We start from the raw sequence: 17,272 nt of genomic DNA, 5'->3' as shown, positions 1-17,272 counted from the left end.
GGTGGGGGGTATGTTTGTGAGTGTGTGTGTGAGTGTGTGTGGGTGTGGGAATGGTGGGGAGGTGTATGTATGAGTGGGTGTTATGTTTGTGTGTGTGAGGGTGAGTGTATGAGAGTGAGTGTACATCTGTGTGTATGAGTATATGTTTGTGTGTGTGAGTGTGTGTATGGGGACATGTAGGTCAGAGGACAACTTGAGGGAGCTGCCTTCCACCACGAGGGTTCTGAGGATCAAATCCAGATTGTCAGGCTCGATGGCAAGAGGCTAGGCCCACTGAGCAATTTCATTAGTCCAGTCTTTTGAAACAAGGTCTCACGTAGCCCACTGAGTCACTGGGCTCTAAGAGATCTTTGGGAAGCAGAAGTGATGTAAAAGGTGAAGGTGTCAGGGTGACTCAGTTTCTCCAGCACAACTAGGTGGCCCTTCAACAGAGTATGGAGGACCACCCCCCAGAGGCTCTCTTCAAGACAGTATGTATTTGAAACCCATGACCCACTGTGACGTCAGGTAACGGACCCCACACCCTGCACATGGCCTCTCACCTCCAGAGCCCAGGAATCGCTTGCCATCAGGGACTGTGGGATACTTGGCCTCCAGCCTCCTGTCCGGGTAGATAAGCTCCTCTGCTGAGAAGACCACCTGGCTCTTGGCCTGCTGGAACTTCTTTAAGAGTTCGCGGGGTCCCGAGGCAAACACCACGTCATAACTGTAAACAAACCAGGGAGAAGTTGAAGCAGCTCTAGAGAGAGCACCCACAGGAGGACACAGGGACCAGGACTCCCTCACATCCTCCACCAGTCACCATCTGAGAGACAGATCTACACACCACCACACCCTGCAGTCTGCCTCACCATCTTCGGCAGCTCACACCTCTGACCTTTTCACCAATCGGAATATTGGCCTACATCAGAGACATTCCCTGGGGTCTCCTGACCTTAGCGAAGGAGCCTCCTGAAGTTCAGGAAAGGTCTTATTTGGGGCCCCGCCCCCAACACCACTCTGCACTCCCAGGACCCAATTCCCTGTACACCCACCTATCAACAAAGAGAATAACCAGGTCTTCCTTGTCTGCATGCTTTGTCAGTGCCTTCTTCAGCAGCCGAACCTTCTGGCCTCCACCTGCTGCTGACGGTCCTCCGTCCACGCTCCAGTCCTCCCCCAGGCCTAGTGACTGCAGAGAGAGGCCCCCAGCTTTTGGTATAGACATATTCTTCCACCCAGTTTGGGCAGTGGACATCTTTGCTTCCTTTTAATTCAGGGCAGGGAAACTATACCAGGTGATCCCTGTGGTGGTCATGTGACTGTGTATAACCAATTGTTACACCCCACTCCTTCAGCCCGTCCCATAACTAGAGCTCTGAGCATATAACCCAAACATGACCTATCAGAGTCTTCCCTGGGACTGTAGTTAAAATTAAGGCAAAGTTGTCATGACTGGCTGAGAGCCAATTGAAAAGTTGTGGTGTAGGAGTCTGGGACTAGAGTCGCTTTACCACAATGGAGAGACCCTGTTTCTGGAGATGGAAAAGCAAAGCCCTTTGATGCCTTGGACCCTGGATCTAGCTATACCTGAAGTAACACTCTGCTTCATCACAAACCATGGCAGCTGATACACTCTCTTCCTGGGTTCATACCCAGCTCTGTATAGGCCATGATGAGGCTGAGTACATCTCTGTCCCCAGTGCCCATCACTCAGGATGGTCCACTGAGGTGAGGGTTGACTTCCTGCCAGCAGGCCCTATGAACTAACCAAAGATGACATGAAGCTCACACCTGGCAGAAAATCAGTGTACACACTCCAGAGCATGTGTTTAGGCCACATCCACTGTAAGATGCCCCAGGGGATTGTGGGAATGCTGGCTCCCAGGTTCTGCTATCTACACTAGCCTTCCCAGAGAGGCCTGCACACGCTGCCATCCTGGTACCACTCCACTCTCCCTCTCATTCACCTCCTAGAATCTGCTCACACACCGCCCTTCATCCTAACTCCTCAGGTCCACTGAAGAGGCTCACTCTTCAGCCTCTGGGAAGCCTTCTCTTGGCACCTAAATCTGTCCCAGGAGCCCTAACTATGGGGAGGAGATACCCTAACCCCTGGACTCCCCATCCACACACATATACACACCCCACACACTGTCTCTGCCTTACCCAGGACGCTCTCACCTGGATCTTGTAGTTGAAGAACTGGGCTGAACGCTTGAAGCGGCGGAAGCCCTCAGTCTCTTTTGTGGCCACAGTGAGGACCAAAAGGTTGTCTGTGGACAGAGAAGGGCGTGGTGAGGGGAAATGAGGACATAAGCCTTGAACGGTGCCCTTCATCACCCTACTACAACCAAGGGCTCAGGATACACCACGGACCATCTAGTGGGTTCAAGATAAAAACAGAGCATAACCCGTGTCTCCGATTCCCTCCCTTGGGGTCCTTGTATGTAGGAACTGACAAACATGCCAGACAGCAATGGAGATGGGGTGCATCCCACCTTGTGAAACGAAGTCTCTGGCTTTAGAGGGTGCAGGCATCACATGGGAGTTGAAGGGAGGATGCCCTAAGCGCTGACCATGGGAGGATCTCTCTGGCCCGTGCTGGGCATTAGTTTGGGGATGGTAAGTATAGGATTCAGAGGCCACGTGCTCTGTATGCATGCATCGAGGGTGGACACACTCATCCACTCTGGTCCTCAAACTTGCATGGCTGGCTCTCCCAATACCATGTTTCTAGTTCAGGCTGCCTGGGGTGGAAACCGACTTGAAATCCCGGCATCCGTCCATGTCTGTAGCCAGAGTAACTAGTACCATCTTTCCTCTCTCTCCCTTTCTCTCATTTTGAGAAGAGTTCTCATGTGACCCAGGCCCATATCCAGCTCAACAGATAACAAAGCTGCCCTGGCACTTGTCTCTTGGTCTTCCTACCTCCTCTCCCAAATGCTGAGATTCCAGGCATGCGCCACCACACTCAACGTGTCTGGCTTTGTTACTCTCTTCTTAACAAGGGACCTCTCCCAGCCTCTGCAGTGTGACTTCACCTCTGCAACAGAATGTGCTAGAAGCAATTGCCAAGACAGCGTCTGTGGGAGTCCCCAGCATCCCCTGTAGACCCTACTGTGAGGCTGTGTTGCCTGAGAAGGGAGGGTGGGAGCTGGCCTGCCAGCTTAGATCCTAGCACTGCCTCTGAGAAACTGTGTGACCCAGGGCAAGCCCCTGGAACTCAGTTTTTCCCTTAGGCAGTAAGGACAGTACTCCCTGTCAGGGCTGCTAGACACTTGGCACACAATGTGAGAAATCAGTGGGGTTGACTAGTGAGGGGGATGCCTTGCCCAGTATCCATGGCTCTGTGTGGCCAGAGGGTAGACTTGTTTTATGGTTTGTGTATGATTTTTCTTCAGCCTGAGTCTTATTGATGGCTTCTGTCCTTCTCACCAAAAATCTCAGAGCCAGGTATAATAGTATCCCTCTCCTCCCTCACTATCAGCCCCTGTGATTCCCACTCAGATGCTTGCCCTTGGAGGCTGGGGGACAGGCCCACTGTTCAGTGGCTGGTATGGCTACTCTGAACCCAGGACTGCTATTTACCTAAATGAACAGAACATTCCCCACACTCAAAAACAAAACAAAACAAACAATAATAGTAACAACAAACCAGCCAGGCCAGCAGCAGGCAGGTAAGGCTTTTCCCTTCCCCTACCTCTGGACATCAGGAGTTTGAGCTGAGAGAACAAAAGGGACCAGGTCTTGCAAGCTGCTTAGACAGGAAGCTGTCCCTGTATCAAGGGCTCAGTGCTAGAGGGCAAAGCAGGAATTGGCAGGACCCAGGAGGGAGGGTTCAGGGGCCTGGGCAGGAACAGATGATGCCATAAACATCTGTGGAGGAATAACTTCCCAACTTGACCCTGGGGGTCTAGAGAATAAAGCTGCGGCTCACAAGAAAGGAAGGGCTGCCTCCAACTCTTGCCTGAAAAGTTAAGTCTCCCTGCAGGTGAACAGAACCAATCCAGTCACCAGCTCTGAGGCCCTCATACCAAAAGAGGGCAGGAAGAGTATCATAGGCCAACATGTGCCTTGGCTGTCCGGGAATTTGCTCTGTAGGCCAGGCTGGCGCCGAACTCACAGAGACCTACCTGCCTCCGCTTCCCAAGTTCTGGGATCAAAGGCACGCACCACCACAGCCCGCCACATTCACACTCCTGACCTGTTACAGCACCCAGCATGGTAGAACAGCTGACCAAAGATAGAATCCAGAAACACTGGGGCTTCTCCAGGCTCCCCCAGTGCAGGTACCCTCTCCAGTCCACCATCAAAGCCATCAGAGCTCTGAGTCACCCACATAGTATCAACAGGAGGTATGGATTCCACCAAGATACCACCCCCACCCCACCCCATCCACACCGCTGGTTCTGTCTGCTCAACAGCCGCCAGAGCCACATGGGCCTGGCACCCTGAAAGCTCAGCCCTCCCCTCCTGCTGCCCAAAGTCCAGTAACGATTTCCCCAGATGGACAAGCCGTGACCCCAGTCGGCAGAGATGAAAGAGGCTCGGTGGTAGAGCAAAGTGTTAAGAACAGTTGGCTCAGCAAGGAATTTAGCCTTCCCATACCTCAGTTTCCTCAATTCTCCACCACAGGAACCATGGATAAAGGAATCATCTTTCAGAGATTGATGTGAAGACCCAATGAGTACCTGAAGTACCAAACTCAGTGTCTGTCAGGTGATGCCTCCCTCCTTGGCACAGTAGGGGAGGTACCCTTCCAAGATGGGGAGCTGAGTACCCTCAGGCACTGACTTTTGCCTGCCATTGTTGGATTAGGATGAAGGACCATGTCTTCAGCGATGGGAAGCATCTCTGACTGGCCCCCACTCTGGGTTTCCTAGAGGGCAGCTGAGGCTCTTGTAACTGGGTTGGTCTGGAATATCCGAGCATGCATCAGCGGAAGCATGTGAAAGTAGGATGGAGAAGAGGTGGATATCACAGGGCTCCCACCACTGGGTGGACCGGGCCTTTGTACACATTACCAACCTGTGGTCGGACTTATCAGTCTCTTGTCTGTCTTCCTTCAATGCTAGATTAGACCCTATTAAAAAAAAACCTAGCTGTTCTGAGCCTGGAGAAATCGCCCAGAGCCTTGACTTTAAGAGGACTGGCCTCATCTGAGGAATCCCTTGGGATCTCTAGGAATGAGGTATTGCCACCCTGTGTTCAGGTCTAGAACACCAAGCTTCTCACAGACTGTGCATCACCACCGTGGAAGGCATGTGACCCTGTGCATAACTTAGCACAGATGTAGCGGGCATGCAAAAACCTGTGGTTCCCAGCACACGGGGTTCAAAGCCAGGTTCCGTTCCTTTCTTTTCTCTCTCTCTCTTCCTTCTTTTCTTTCTTTTTTTTTTTTTTTTTTTTTTTTGGTTTTTCGAGACAGGGTTTTTCTGTGTAGCCCTGGCTGTCCTGGACCTCACTCTGTAGACCAGGCTGGCCTCGAACTCAGAAATCCGCCTGCCTCTGCCTCCCAAGTGCTGGGTTTAAAGGCGTGCGCCACCAACGCCCGGCTCTTCCTTTCTTTCTTTTTGGTCAGGGCCTCATGTAGCCTAGACTGACCTCAACCCTTTATGTAGTTGTGGACGACCTTGAACTTCTGATAATCCTGCTTCAATCTCTCCGAGTACTGGGTTATAAGTGTGTACAACCGTGTTTAGTTTATGCAGCGCTGGGGATCAAACCCTGGATTGCGTGCAAGCTAGGCAAGAGCTCTTACCAACAGGGCTCACCCACCAGAGTCCTCCACTCTACTATCACCCACCCTGTCCAGGCCAGGTCCCAGGTCTCCAGCAGGATGGGGTGGGGGGACAGGGGACAGACGGGGGACGGACGGGGGACGGACGGGGGACAGGATGCCCTGGGTGGTCCACAGTGGGACAGTTAGGAATCCAGTAGCCCTTGGAGAAGCAGAAGGAGCGCTTGGCTGGGAGTCCAACCGTCCTGGGAAGAACCACTGCCAGCTGCATGCTGCGCCTACCTCCTTCACTCCAAATCCCCTTACCCTCAAGAATGTATAGCTGGGCTCGGGAACCAGACATACCCAGAGAGGGAGATGAAGCCATTTTCCAATGCCCACAAGCTGCGTGCCCTTGGGGAAATCAATCAATCCACTCTGGAGCCTCAGTTTGTGAAGCTGGAAAATGGGGTTAACATAAGGAAATACTTCCAGCAAACGTGCTTAACTGGTGCTTAATTGGTGAGGTCATGTCCGATAAACAGGAGCCTTGCTACTTATTATGGGAATTGTGATCATGGACTCCTCTGAGCGCCGAATGAGGGTAGGGGGCGCGCGAGGGGGGAGTGTACTCTGGCTGTCCCCTCCTCTGCCCGCAGCACAAACCGAGGAATCCGGACCCCATGAGAGGAAGCGATCTATCGGAGTCACCCGCGTGGACAGATGACCGCAACCCAGCTCCCCCGCCCTTCCAGCCCAGGTCGCCTGGACACCCCGGTCCTCGGCGAAACGGCCAGGCACAGCTCCGCCGCCGCTCCCTCACCCTCCAGCTTGCCGTCGTCCTTCGCCTGGGCCAAAAGAAGCCAGGCCAGCGGGGCCAGGAGCAGCAGGGACCGCATAGCCGAGTCTCCGGGACAATCCGCCGGCACCGAGACACAAGCAGAACTGGAAACTTCGCGACGGGGCCGGCGGGCGCTGCCACGCACTGGGCCCGCCCCGGGGGCGGTGCCGCGCACTCCTCCGCCCGCCTGGGGAAGGGTTTTCCTGCTCTGGCTTGCCGGTCCTCCAGACTTGGGGCAGGTCTCTGTGGCCCCTGGGTCCTGTCGCCAGACGGTCCATGCTCTCCCCCACACCACCCCCTTTCTCATCAAGTGGGCGAGGAAGGCGAGGCCTTAATGTCTAGAAGGGGGGGGGGGGGGCTTGATGTCATCTGCACAGCGATGGTGGGATCTGTAGGGCATCTCAGAGTTATCTCTTAGAGATTTCATTTTCTTTATGCCGTCCCCAAATTCCAGAGGTGAGCGTTTAAGCCTAGGGTGGACACAGTTGCTGACACCTCTGCGAACGCTGGAAGTACAAAAAAGTCTAGCCCCAGCTTCCAAAAGGGAATCACTTAATTCAACTTTCTGCCCCTTGGAAGGAAATCAGAAAGTAGTCGAGGAAATTCTTGCTGCAGCTGTTAGTTGTGGGATGGGTGAGGTGCGGAGGGTAGACGGATGTATGGGTAGAAGTGGGTGGGTGAGTGGATAGATGGATGGATGGGTAAGTGGATGGGTGGATAGGGTGGGGTGGATAAATGGGGGTTAAATGGATGGTGTGAAAATTTTCAATGCCATTCATAAACACTCAGAGTAAAGGCTGATCAAAGGTTTCTGGAGCAAGAGCTCCTGGTCCAGATGTCAGCCAAGCACACCCACATCTGGACAAAATTTCCCAAGCCACAGAAGAGAGCTCAAACAGGGACCCTGGAACCTCTTTCCCACAGATTAGACTCTAGGGTAGGGTTCCGGAGGGAGGTTGGGGGGGCGGAGGGGGAGGGAGGGGGAGCCCGGAGGAGCTTGAAGGAATCAGGGAGTTGGAGAGAAGTGGTATCTACAAAATGCTAAGTGGGAAAAGCTGTCTCTTCAGTACAACTCATTGTTAAACATAGATTCTCCACCTTACAGATAAGTTAAAACAATTCTCGGTGGAGTAAGGTGGGGTCTGCCCAGATCCTAGCACTCAGGAGGTGGAAGAGCTCCACTATCCAAAGCCAGCCGGAGTCAGCCAGACTCAGTCAGAGAAGAGAGAAAGAGAGCCAGGTGTCAAAGCCAAGGTGGAGTCTCAGCACTCAGGAGGCATAGCAGGATCAGGGGTTCAAGACACGCTCAGCCATAGAGCTAGTGACCAGTGGGGACTGTGTGAGACCCTAACAACACCCACCCACCTCAGAAAGAAAATTACAGACAAATGTTTGCAACGAATATTTCCAGGTTGTGGGATAAACATGTTTGCAACTTACACAGCATTTTTGGGTCATATTATTTCTGCATAGTTCTTCTTTTCTTGTTTCTCTTTTTCTTAATAAAAATGTACAAGGGCTGGAGAGATGGTTCAGGGGTTAAGAGCACTGGCTGTTCTTCCAGAGGTCATGAGTTCAGTTCCCAGCAACCACGTGGTGGCTGGAAACCATCTGTAATTGGATCCAATGCCCTCTTCACATTAAATAAATAAATAAATAAATAAATAAATAAATAAATCTTAAAAAAGAGAGAGAAAGATGTACAATACTTGTATAATCGAAGAACCGTGTGTCTTTTCTGAGAAATGAGAACAGGCTAGTAAAAGAGGAGGTTCACCTCATTGTGCAGAGGTTCACTCACAGTCTCACAGACTGTAGAAGAGCGTCCCAGGGCTATCTAGCAGCAAGCTCAAAGTCACAAGACCAATCAGAGGAAGAGACCTCAACAGAATCTAGAACATTTGCTTCCTAGCTGGGACTTAGGGCCAGGAGCTGCTGCAGCTGGAGACAGGACTTGGCGCCAAGCGTTCACCAGCATATGCCGGGTGTGTTAGACTCAGAAGGCTGAGGACTGAGATTTCCAAACCTTTGGAGGAGGAAACTCGGGAAGAACCAGCCAGCCGGGTTTGGCTGGCTCAATTTTCAAAGCTCTTCCTCCATGCTCATAACTGCCTTTCTAGCCAGGCACTTCACTTCTGCTTGCAAAGTGAGAAACTAAGGCTCAGAGAAGCATCTGCTTGGCATTGCACACCTGCTGTGGGACCACAGTAAGGAGGAAGCATCAGCCATCTCCCAGCTAGAACTGCCTGTTTGCCAGAGTCCAGGAGACTCTCAACAGCGATATACCAGATAGAAAACATTCCTGGGCAGTCATCAGAGTCTAAATTAAAAGACAGTTCAGTTTTAGAAACTGCCTGACCTTTCAAGAGGGAGAATTCACTCTTGTAAAGCCTGGCCTTATACTCTTTTGGTATCTGTTTCCTGTTTGTTTCATCAAATTGCTAGAACTTGAACCCAGTCCAAGCTTCATGTAAGGTGGCCTGTTTCTTTAAGCAGAGGTGGTGGCTGCTGCCCAGATGTTGCTTCCAGTATTCCTAGTTCGTGCTACACGTGCTGTGGACTGTTAAAGGCACAGGACTCCACTTTAACAGGAAATTGCTGGACAACTGCAGGATGGGGAAAAGTGTGTGTGTGTGTGTGTGTGTGTGTGTGAGCGCGTGGACATGCACACACATGCGTGTGGTTTCCTCCTTTCATCCATTAAAAAGAGGAGCTGGAGAGATGGTTCCGCAGTTAAGAGACTGGCAGCTCACAAGTGCCTGTAACTCCACCTCCAGGGATCCCACACCATCTTCTGACTTGGACGTACAACAATGTACACATAGAGGAGTCAGTTCTCTCCTTACACCATGTAGGTCCTAGGTACAGAACTTAGCCCATCACATTTGCTGGCGAATACCTTTACCTGCTGAGCTCTCTTGCCGTTAGATTTTTATTTTAATTTTGAGGTCTTGAGAAATCACTTGTGCTAGAGAAATACTCTGTTCTAAGCTAAAACTCTGCCAGAAAAAAAAAAAAAAAACTGTGGTTGTTCTCGTTTGTTTTGAGATAAGGTCTCACTGGGTAGACAGGCTAGCCTTGAACCCACTAAAATCCACCTGCCTCTGGCTCTTAAAGAGTCAGATTATGAAAACCAAAAAAAAAAAAAAAGAGTCAGATTAAAGACATGTGCACAATACCTAGTTAAAATGTGCTATTGAGTTTTGGGGTGTTTGTTTTGTCTTTTTTTTTGTATGTTTAGTTTTTCAAGACAGGGTTTCTCTGTGTAGTCCTGGCTGTACTGGAACTCTGTAGACTAGGCTGGCCTCCAACTCTGAGATCCACCTGCCCCTACCTCTTAAGTGCTGGGACTAGAAGCATGTGCCACCATTGCTGGGCTCTTAGCATTGATTTTTGTGCGAAAATAAAAATGGGTAAAAGCTGGACACATGCCTTTAATTCTAGGGATTGGGAATGCTGAGAGAATCTTTTGAGCCTAGGTATTGTTTGAAGTCCAGTCTGGACAACACAAGAGAGATCCTGTCTCGAAGATAAATAAACAAAAATAAAATAAAATCAAAACAGAGCGTTTTTCCAACGCGACACTGTCTCACCACCTCAGCAGTTTTCTGTCTGCTTACAGTCCACTAGAAGCCACCTCAAGTGACCGTTTAATTGTCAACTGTGAATTTGCATTTGCCCATGTGGCTCTGGATTGACCAGAATCCAAAGTGGAAACAATCGCCCATTGTCTGCCTAGAATCCAAAGTGGAAACAACCACCCACTGTCTGCTCCAGTGCTCCAGATGATTCCCGCCCTGCCCCTCCCCGCCCCCCATATGGAAGCTGCAGGCCTTGTCAAAGTATAAGATCTTAACGTTTCGTGTTATTTAATGAGTTACAACTCAAGACTGACATCAAGAAAACTACTTGGTGTGTTCAAGAAACAGGCAGTCCCGGCCTGGATTTGTGTCCCACTCTGGTGTACTCCCAGCCAGGCAGGTTTGAAACGCTGTCAACAAAATATTTCCTAGGAAATCATTTTTCAGTGGCTACCGTTCCTCCTCCTCTTCCTTCCCTCCTCCCTCCACTTCATTCCTCCCTGTCTCCTTCCCGTCTTTCCTTCCTTCCATTTACCCCTATGTCTTTTCTTCATTCAGTTAAATATAGTTTACAGAAACAGTACGTTTTTATTTTTTAACTTTAGGGCTGTGGAAACCATCAGCAGCAAACGAGGCGCAACACATGTTGGGTTTGGCTTGCTTTTTGATTTTCTTTTCTCTCTCTTTTTTCCACCAAGTCCTTTGGACTCCTGCCCACACTCTTCCCCGCCTCGCCCCGCCCCGCCCCGCCCCGCGCGTCCCGACCACGCCCCCAAAGAGACCCCGCCTCCCCTCCAAATCCCGCCCCTGGCCGCTTTTCCACATTGTCGCAAAAGACTCAGCGACGTTTTACGGCCGGCGGCGTTTGACGTCTAGGAGACAACCAAGAAGAAGGAGGAAGCGGTGAAGGTGGCTGCTGGAGTGGCTGCGGCGGGCGTCGAGGTGGGCGCGGCGACGCGGCCCGGGGAGTGAGCGGCGGCGGCCGGGCGGGCAGGCTGGGCGGCGGGCCCGATGTGGCTGCAGCAGCGCCTGAAGGGGCTGCCGGGGCTGCTGTCGAGCAGCTGGGCCCGCCGCCTCCTCTGCCTGCTCGGCCTCTTGGTGCTGTTCCTGTGGTTCGCGAGCTCCGGGGCGCGGCGGGCGGCGGGTGGCCTGCACCTGCCGTCCTGGGCCCGCAGCGAGCCGGGCGCCGCTGAGCCGTCCGCCTGCCTGGAGGCGGCCACCCGCGCGTGGCGCGGCCTGCGTGATCGCGGCGAGGCAGTGCCGCTTGGCCCCGGGGTGCCAGCCCTGGTGGCCAACGGCTTTCTGGCTCTGGACGCCGCCAACAACCGGCTGTGGGTGACGCCCGGAGAGCGGGAGCCTGCCGTGACGCCGGACTTCGTGCCCTTCGTGCAGCTACGCCCGCTGAATGTGGTGGCTGAGGCTGGAGAGACGGTGCTCCTGCTGCGGGAGGGCCTGCTGCGCCGAGTGCGCTGCCTGCAGCTGGGGACCCCGGGCTCGGGCCCTGCCGCTGGTGTCCCCGGGCCCGCCTCAGCCTCCGGGCTCTCCGCGGGGTCGGGCCGTGACTGCGTGCTACTGCAGGAGGACTTCCTGGCGCACCGAGGCCGACCCCACGTCTATCTGCAGCGCATCCAGCTCAACAATCCCACGGAGCGCGTGGCTGCGCTGCAGACTGTGGGGCCCACCGCGGGCCCAGTCCCCAAGTCCTTCACCAGCACTCTGGAGAAGGTCGGAGATCACCAGTTTCTCCTCTACTCGGGCCGGTCCACACCCCTTCCATCGGGGCTGGTGCACTTGGTAGTTGTGACCTCTAAGAAGTTAGTGAACAAACTCCAGGTGGCTCCCAAGACACAGCTGGACGAGACGGTGCTGTGGGTGGTGCATGTCTCTGGTCCCATCCACCCCCAGGTGCTCAAAAGCAAAGGAACCAAGGAGCTCAAGGTGCTGCAGGACTTGGCAAGGAAAGAAATGCTGGAGCTGTTGGAGATGCCCGCCTCGGAGCTGCTGCAGAGTCACCAGTACCTCTGGGCTCAGCTCTTCAGTCCGGGTGAGGCCTTGGTGTAGGCTTGCTGCACAGTTACTACTTGGCGCCAGTGTGCACACGGTCCACTTTAGAGATGTCCCCCATGCTCGGTGGTGGTCACACAGAAGGTTGCAACTTGTCCTTGATGTTCAAGGGTTGATTCTTCTTAACCACTTTGAAGCCGTATGATCTTGGCTCTATGGTCTTAGCTTTTTGAGCCTTAACAGTAAGTCTTAAGGGGTTTGAATGAAGATTTGAGGGGAAAAGTTCAGTTCTATTGTCTGTTCTTGGCTCTGAGGCCTGACCTGAGCAGGTGGAGGGTTTTGTTTTGTGAGGGGGAGAGAGTCCATTTGTAAAGAATAAACCATCAGGGAGATGCACAGACACTCTGCTTCAGCACAGCCTGCTTGGGTCTGGCATCAGCTTCTGACACTTGAGACTGAGATTCATCTTGCCAATATGGTTGCAGCCCCTATACCAGAATGCTGGAGGTTTCTTCCAGGGGGTTGGGATGTGTAGGCCAAACGAAAACTTTCCTTTTTAAAACAACAACAACAAAAAACCCTTTTATTATTCTTTGGAAATAAAAACCTTTCCTGTCAACTGTTTAACAAAAGAAATGCAATCCACAGTACTGAGTTTTGGTTTTCAGGGTTACCAGCACTCCTGTGTGGTTGTGCAGAGAGAGTTTAGTTCACTCAGGAGGTGTCTATCTGTTCCTCAGGTGCACTTGCCAGAGGCTGGTGGACAAGTGGGCGGATGAGTTTTGTCCACACAGTGCTTGCTTTAGTCTGGTTTGGGGGAAGACAGGAACATGAACATTTTTATTTAGATCTGTGAAGAAGACTGAATTGTGGAACACTGGTGAGGTATGGGGTCGGAGGGCCACCCCTCTGCTCCCTGGATGTAGAGCCACTTAGGCAAGAAGCAGACAGTCATGTGATCAGGAAGAGGGCATTCAAGCCTGGAGACTGCCCTAAGCAGGTTAAGCCTGGTGATGAGCAGGAACGGGGCAGTGTGAACTTGAAGCCTTGAGGAAGGACTAGGAGTTTTATTCTGAGATGGGAAAACGGGAATGAGCAGAATGTAGACTAAGGGGCAAATGGGGACATAGACAGGATAAGAGGTTCTTGTGGAGCCCGAGGGCAGGAGGAGACATCCGGATCATGACATGGACATAGGAGCGGTGAGTCTTGGTATTTTTGCAGGGAGGACTGTTAAGCCGTGGGTTGGCTGTGGGAAGTGAGACCTGGAGGGCAGCTCCCTGATTTGGGGTTGCGAACAGTTCACACTAGGTCAATTGTGCCTGTCAGATACCCAGGGGGAGATGCTGAGGGGGTGGTTAGCCATGTGAGTCTAGAGTCATTTTAATCGGAGGCTGTGTCATTTAAAGCCACAGTACTGAACCAGGTTAGGGTGCTTTTAGGCTATAATGAAGCACTCCAGGAGAGTGAGGCAGAAGGATGACTGAGTTCAAGCCCAGCCTGTGGTACATAGAGAGCCTACCTCCAAAAAGAAGAAAAAAAATGAATAAAATCCAATATTAAGATAGTTATGGTAGGGACTGGAGAGACAGCTCACTGGGTAAGAGCACTGGCTGCTCTCACACAGGACCTGGGTTTGACTCCCGACATCCACACGGTGGCTCACTAACTCATCACTAACTCCCGCTAACTCATCGCCGAGTCATCAAAAGCAGTTTCCTGAAGGAAGTGTATTTTGACTTACAGTTCAGAAAGGTGCACCTCATTGTGGTGGGAAAGACACAGTAGCAGAAGTCGGAGGTGGCTGGTCACACGGCATCTGCAAGTCAGGAAGTAGGGAGAGATGGATGCTGGTCCCCAGCCTGATGGTCCTTGTGACCGTCTTGGAACCCAGTCCAGCAACGTTTAAGGTGGATCTTCCCACCTCAATCTAATGTAGAAAACCTTTCATAGACATGCCTAGAGGTGTCTTTCTGTGGTGACTTAAGTCCTACCACATTGAACCAAGATTGGCCATCTCAGGAAGTAAGGATCGCTCTACCACACCCAGGGCGCCAAACCACTATCTTTTATTACTGGACCCAGAGCTCCGGCTTCTGTAGCCCTCAGCTTTGTTCCGTCTCCTCTGCCTCCAGCCAGGCCTTCCTCCCTGATGTGCAGCCTTTGTGGTGTTACAGGTGTGGACATGAAGAGGATCACAGATGCTCACACGCCGTCTGGCCTGACCGTGAACCTGACCCTGTACTACATGCTCTCCTGCTCACCAGCCCCACTGCTGAGCCCCTCTCTGAGCCACAGGGAACGTGAACAGATGGAGGCAACACTCAACTACGAAGATCACTGCTTCAGTGGCCATGCCACCATGCACGCCGAGAACCTGTGGCCTGGCCAGCTCTCCTCGGTGCAGCAGATCCTGCAGCTGGCTGACCTGTGGAAGCTGACCCTCCAGAAGCGGGGCTGCAAGGGGCTGGTGAAGGTTGGCGCTCCGGGCATCCTGCAAGGCATGGTGCTCAGCTTTGGCGGGCTACAGTTCACAGAAAACCACCTGCAGTTCCAGGCCGACCCTGAGGTGCTCCATAACAGCTATGCACTTCACGGCATCCGCTACAAGAACGACCACATCAACCTGGCTGTGCTACTGGATGCCGAGGGCAAGCCCTACTTGCATGTGTCTTTGGAGTCCCGAGGCCAACCCGTCAAGATCTACGCCTGTGAGGCAGGCTGTCTCCATGACCCCGTGGAGCTGACCTCAGAGCCTGGGGGCCACACCTTCTCTGTGATGGTGACACAGCCCATCACACCACTGTTGTACATCTCCACTGACCTCACACATCTCCAGGACCTGCGGCACACGCTGCACCTTAAGGCCATCCTGGCCCACGATGAGCACATGGCCCAGCAGGATCCTGGCCTGCCCTTCCTCTTCTGGTTCAGTGTGGCCTCCCTCATCACCCTCTTCCACCTCTTCCTCTTTAAACTCATCTATAATGAGTACTGTGGGCCTGGAGCCAAGCCCCTCTTCAGGAGCAAGGTAGGTCACCTCGACTCCTAAAGCCCCACGCCATTCTGTCCAAAAGGTAGCCTGGCCAGGAGACAGTCTAGGCAGTAATGAGAAACCCTTCCAAGCCAGTGCCCTCAGTATCACTCTCCATTATGTCAATATGAAATACCAGTATCAGATGTCTGTTTGACAGCAAGCTGGTTGTGGTAGTGTACTCCTGTTAACCCAGTATTGACAATGCTGAAGCAGGAAGGTTGTGAGCTACATAGCAAAAACATACTGAAAAAACAAAACAAACAAAACCCATGTCCTTGGAGGTCAGGCCGTCTGTGTTTGGGCAATATAGTTAATCTTGTCAGCCTACAACAGCAGGAGAGCCAGATCCTCCCTGGCCCTCCTCTCTTCCCAAGCCATGGAGCTGCAGAGGTAGACAGATCTGTGCCCCAGCATTTAGGAAGCCCTGATCCCATGCAGGGGACGGGCTAGTCCCTTCCACCAAGAAGCTCTGTGGCATCTGGTTTCTGGTTCAAGGCCAGGCTCTCAGGGAAAGCAGTCCTTGGCCCTCCGGAGCAGGCAGCAGATGGAGGCAGGTCTGAGTTCCTCACGATGGGGGAACCAGTGGAGACTTGGGTCGGAAAGCAGTGTGGAGAAGGCCTTCCAAGTAGCCAGCTTTTGGCCAGCTATATAGAAAAGGTGGGTCCTGCAGCCTCTGGAACCAGGAGGCTCTTCCCCGTACTGGCCACTGCCCTCCTGCCCTTGCACTTACTTGGCATGAATGTTCCTATATGTCCAGCATACAATTGGGAAGACAACTCAAACTGCCTCCCAGAGGAACCACCCATGCCCCTAACCACAATGCCAGAGACAGCCCCAGCCAACATGGCACATCAACCCAAAGCCCTGGGCCAGGAGCTGTCTGTCTGGCTAGATCTAAGACATTATCCCTGTGGTCTAGCTCCCTGCCAGTGTGTATATTTGTCTATTTTGAGATGGCCTCATGTAGCCTAGGCTGACCATGAACTTGCTATATAGTAGAGGCTGGTATGAACTCTGATTCTCCTGCCTCTATTTCCCAAGTGTTGGTATTGTGGGGGGTGTTCTCCACCATGTGTGGCTCCCCCTGCTTCCTCCTAGCTGTTTCTGCAGCTTGTCTGTGGGTTGGTGGTAAACAGTGCTCTCTTATTTCGTTGAGCAGGAAGATCCCAGTGTCTGAGTGAACCTCGAGTCCTACTCTCGGCCACCGTTTGCACAAGACACCCAGCACTGAGCGTCCTGCTGCCGCATGAACAGGGAGCCTTTGGAAGCACCAACCCTTTGTGCCTTGTGGGGGAGTGACTCAGGAGCGCTTGTGGGTACAAGAGTTTGCACTGGAGGGGAAGGAGGGCCGAGGACTTGTGTAAGTTTTCTAGTCAATAAAACAAACCCGTAGGGAGAATACTTGAAGTTGAGCGCACCCCTCCACTTCCCCATTTCTTCTATCCCAGGAAATAGATCCTCTTTAAAGACGTGTTTAGGAAAAATTGTGTTCTTTTCCTAATTTAATGTGTTCTTTCTTGAATGGATTTCTAATTTATTTTTGTTGAAGTTTTGCTGGGTGGCTTTTCTTCCACCTTAGATCAGGACTGTTGGTGACAACAACCGATCCCTGCCACCTCATTGGCACCTAGAGCCCCACAAAGTCTGAAGGCTGGGCCTGAGCCCCAGACGGCCACCCAGCCTGGGGAAGGCATGGTTCCCTGCCCTCCGCTGGTTTGCACATTGCCTTTCTTACTTCGAGCCAGCGGGGTCTGTGCTTTTGTACTTTGGGTCCCTGGGAGAGGTGTTTAACTTTCTAGTAGATGATGGTTGTTGGGTTTTTAAATACCAAAGCTTTTTTGTTCTTTTTTAAATAAAAATATCTTTCAAACTTCCATGACTGGTTTGTGTGTGGTTAAACCCTTGGGCACATTCATCACATTCTCGCCTTCACTAGATTGCTGGGGTGGTCTCCTATGGTACACGCGACCTCAGCAAGTTGCTTTCTCTTGTGGCTGTGAGCTGTGCTGCATCAGGGCCTGGAACATCTTCCTGCTCTGCCGCAGGCCTCTCCTCCCTTACCTGGCTTAAGGATTCTGGACCCTCCAGCCCTGGGTTTTTCTAGCTAG

The 17,272-nt window shown here is 52.4% G+C and overlaps 2 protein-coding genes across 4 annotated transcripts in view; one reads left to right on the top strand and one right to left on the bottom strand.

Moving 5' to 3' along the window:
- Plod1 (procollagen-lysine,2-oxoglutarate 5-dioxygenase 1) overlaps positions 1-6,693 on the bottom strand; it is a 27,404-nt gene extending 20,711 nt beyond the window's left edge. Inside the window, exons 1-4 of one of the 3 annotated variants that reach the window (XM_028757846.1) lie at positions 6,525-6,693; positions 2,164-2,255; positions 1,035-1,171; positions 543-706 (exon numbers count right to left, since the gene is read on the bottom strand). In XM_028757846.1, the coding sequence (XP_028613679.1) occupies positions 543-706; positions 1,035-1,171; positions 2,164-2,255; positions 6,525-6,600 (469 nt within the window). In that variant the 5' untranslated portion in view covers positions 6,601-6,693. Of the gene's footprint in view, positions 1-542; positions 707-1,034; positions 1,172-2,163; positions 2,256-2,910; positions 2,957-4,186; positions 4,221-6,524 lie in introns of those variants that run through there. The other 2 variants (XM_028757849.1, XM_028757847.1) reach the window with 2 other exon arrangements.
- Positions 6,694-10,999: 4,306 nt separating this feature from the next.
- Kiaa2013 (KIAA2013 ortholog) lies at positions 11,000-17,038 on the top strand. Its single transcript, XM_028757851.1, has 3 exons — positions 11,000-12,167; positions 14,305-15,158; positions 16,324-17,038. Exons 1-3 carry the CDS (start codon positions 11,135-11,137, stop codon positions 16,339-16,341), a joined length of 1,905 nt encoding a protein of 634 aa, XP_028613684.1. The 5' UTR covers positions 11,000-11,134; the 3' UTR covers positions 16,342-17,038.
- Positions 17,039-17,272: the final 234 nt, after the last annotated feature.

This window comes from Grammomys surdaster, unplaced genomic scaffold (genome assembly GCF_004785775.1).
Source record: "Grammomys surdaster isolate TR1022 unplaced genomic scaffold, NIH_TR_1.0 126185, whole genome shotgun sequence".
In the NCBI taxonomy this organism is placed as follows: domain Eukaryota; kingdom Metazoa; phylum Chordata; class Mammalia; order Rodentia; family Muridae; genus Grammomys; species Grammomys surdaster.
Note: the sequence above shows the minus strand (reverse complement) of the source record. Positions and strands in the feature narration are given on the sequence as shown.